Source organism: Pterocles gutturalis, unplaced genomic scaffold, assembly GCF_000699245.1.
Source record: "Pterocles gutturalis isolate BGI_N339 unplaced genomic scaffold, ASM69924v1 scaffold25887, whole genome shotgun sequence".
In the NCBI taxonomy this organism is placed as follows: Eukaryota; Metazoa; Chordata; class Aves; order Pterocliformes; family Pteroclidae; genus Pterocles; species Pterocles gutturalis.
The window spans coordinates 2,854-5,936 of NW_010113530.1; the positions used below are offsets into that span (position 1 = coordinate 2,854).

Sequence of the window (3,083 nt, forward strand, 5' to 3'; positions counted from 1 at the left end):
TGGCATCTTCCTCGCTGTGCCCAGGCTATGCACCAGAGGAGGTGGTCCCGGCTGCCCCAGACACCGAGCAGTGGGGCAGAGGCAAGATGGAGCACATGGGCAGGAAGCAGGGGTCCTGAGCTGCCGCATATGTGGAGCCCCTAGCATCCACGGCCTCCAGCTCCGACCCCTGTGGCTGGAACATGCTGGGGATTTTCTGACCTGTGCCAGATTCGGGACACGCTTCAAGGGCATGGGACTCCAGGTTTATCTTCTGCTTCTCCTCCCAGGGCTGGCAGGTAAGTCACCCCTTTCCCTCTGCCCCAGGGAGCAGCCCCACCCCAGAGAGGCTTGGTGGGACGAGGTGGCTGTGGGAGCTTGGTGGTGCCATCAGAGCAGGGTTTGGAAGGAACATATGTCCCTTTGTGATCGGCCATTTGGAGACCGCAGAGGCTGGCAGTGCCCTCCCCTGCCTGCCTCTCCCCTGCACAGGGCTGGGGTTCAGGCAGCTCGCGGGAAGAGAGGGACCTCAGGATCCCCATCCAAATGCACGCCTGGCTCATGCTGGGGGGATGAGCCCATGGGGATCTCCAAATGGAGAATGGAAATTCCCACCGATGGGTCTGTACCCGAGTGACTGTGTCCTGGCTGTGCTTCCTGGGCTGGGGGTGGCAAAAATGTCCTGGAAAGGGGGTGACATCTGGAGGACAGGGTCTGGCCCTGAGGGAGATGGCCATGCCCTTGTCCAGTCGTGACATGCCCTCGTGCTCCCCCACCCCAGGGGCCATCCTGGACATCACCCTGATTGCGAACGTGCAGAGCCTGTCCCACTCCGACTTCTTCCTCTCCTGCATCATGGGGGACCGTGACGTGAGCTACCTGCAGATCGAGCGGGAGAACAAGATCGTCATGACGCACCCCAAGATGGGCTTCCAAAACTACCGCAATCGCAGCAACCACGTCCAGGCCAGGGGCTTCTCCATGGCTGACCTGGTGGGGATCCTCTACTGCCTGGGGCGCACCCCAACCGAGCAGGCCCAGGTGGTCTACGTGCACAACAGCCACAACGGTGAGCAGCTGGGGGGGGCGGCAGGCAGCCCCCCGCCTGCCATCGGGGTCCGTGTGGGAGCTTCCTGCCCTGCGCTTTGCAATCCCAGTGCCAGCTGGCATGGCAGGGGGACAGCAGTGACACAAGGGATTGGTTTGGGGTCTGTTGGCACCAGTGGGGTGGAGAGGAGAGGGATGTTCAGCTGGGGGAGCACAGCTGAGCCCCAGGGGAGGCATGCAGGGATGGGCAGTGGGCAGCGGCTGTGCTGGGAACAGTGCCCAGGAGCAGGGCAAGGTCCAAGAGGAAGTTGGGTGCCCGTGGAGGAGGCAGTGGGGTCTGGAAATCATTAACCAGGGCAGGGGGCAGCCCATGGGAGTTGTGCCAGCCTCGTGCCCCCACCGTGGGCTCCTGGGGAGGAGGTATCACTGGGGAGCCTCTCCAGCAGCCTCCCAGGGTGCTTGGCGAGACCACGCCACAGTAGCATGGTGCCACTCACACGGTGGGGTCTTGCTGAGAGGCACTGCCAGGACACGCCGCAGACAGGGCAGTGCTGGGCTCTTGCCTCCTGCTCCCATTTTGGGCCGTATAAACCAAAAGCACCTCCCCAGGCTGGCCAGTGGTGGGGATTTCACCCAGGGCAGCGATCTCCCACACTGCCCCTCCCAACCTCTGCTCCCCCCTGCTTGGGACTTCACAAACTGTTAGGACGGAAATTTGCTGTAATGGGGTGTTTGCATCAGGATGGTGTCTAGCTCTTATTTATAGTTTTGGCTAAAACAGTCGACTTTTTGCTGGGAATAAGATGAGGGGGTTGCACACCTCCCTGCCTGTGTTCAAATGCAGATTTAGCAAGATGTTTTGAGCAGCTCTTGTATCTCCGGGCTGGGAAACTGAGGCTGCTGGTGGGGTCCGAGCATTCCCCAAGGCACAGGGACTAGCCTGTGCCCTTGGCCAGAGGCTCAACCCGAAAATGGATGGAGTCCTATCAGAAATGGAGCCAGCCGGTCTGCGAAAGCAGAACAGCACAGAGGCGATGAGAGAGGAAGGCAGAGGCACTGGGAGATGGTGTGGGGGGCATGGCTGGCAGCGGGAGTGTGGGGGGCGAACAGCACAGCAGGGGCTCTGCACCCCCAGATGTTTCTTTATATGTCACAGACAGAAGTGACAGCTCTGGGGCTCCGACTTTCCTAAAAGTTTTCTGGGTGGGGAGTTACAGACCTGTAAACCCGAATGGGAACCAGGAAGTTAGTAGAAGCCAAAATAAAGAGCAGAATTTGTGGTTATGTGGTACTTGAGGAAGAGGTAGCGTGAGTTTGCCATGGGAGGGTCTCTGGGGCGGCAGCCAGTGAGGATGCTGTGGGCAATATGGCTGATGCTGTCTGCTTGGGTTTCCAGAGAAAATTCAGAAAATTCCCTTTCAGAGGCTCAGTGGGAGCAACTTTGCACCCAGGGGTTGACAGAGGGAGTCTCTGCATGGGTAAATAACTGACTAAAAGAAAGGGAGCAAGAATAGGAGTCAATTTGTGGCTCTTGTCACACAGAGAAGTCCCCACCGGTGTGGCGTGGGGTCTCTGCGGGGACCTGTGCCCCTCTTTGTGGTTACCAAGAGCTGAACAAGCAGCCATGCCCACTGCTGTCCCTGAGCTGCCCCAGGGGGGATGAGCTCTGTGAGGGGCTGCAGGCACTGCTGAGTGGCAGAGAAAATTTAGCGTAGGTAAATGCAACGTACTGCATGTGGGATCGTGTCAGGCTCAGGCTCTCACTCCGGCAAGTGAGACAGGACAGGGGCCACATCTGTGCACCTCTTTCCAGGGATTGCAAAGTCCATGGTGGAAAGATCCCAACTAGAGGGATAATGCCTGACCCAGGAAACTCCTGGGCTGTAAACCGCTGAAGGCAGGGAGGCGATTCTGGGGAATTACCGGGACGTGACCTGCGGTGCCCTTCCCCAGGCATCCCCTGCATGTGCTGCTTCCTCCGGACCCCCAGCCTTGCCAGACGCGGGGCTGGATGTGCCTTAGCTCCCACCCAGCGTGGCTGCTTTCAGTGGGTGCTG

The 3,083-nt window shown here is 59.5% G+C and overlaps 1 protein-coding gene across 1 annotated transcript in view; it reads left to right on the plus strand.

Moving 5' to 3' along the window:
• Positions 1-232: 232 nt before the first annotated feature.
• TIE1 (tyrosine kinase with immunoglobulin-like and EGF-like domains 1) overlaps positions 233-3,083 on the plus strand; it is a gene marked incomplete at its 3' end in the record, with an annotated part of 8,259 nt that continues 5,408 nt past the window's right edge. The window contains exons 1-2 of the mRNA XM_010074545.1: positions 233-278; positions 761-1,048. Coding sequence (XP_010072847.1) covers positions 233-278; positions 761-1,048 — 334 coding nt within the window. The remainder of the gene's footprint in view (positions 279-760; positions 1,049-3,083) is intronic.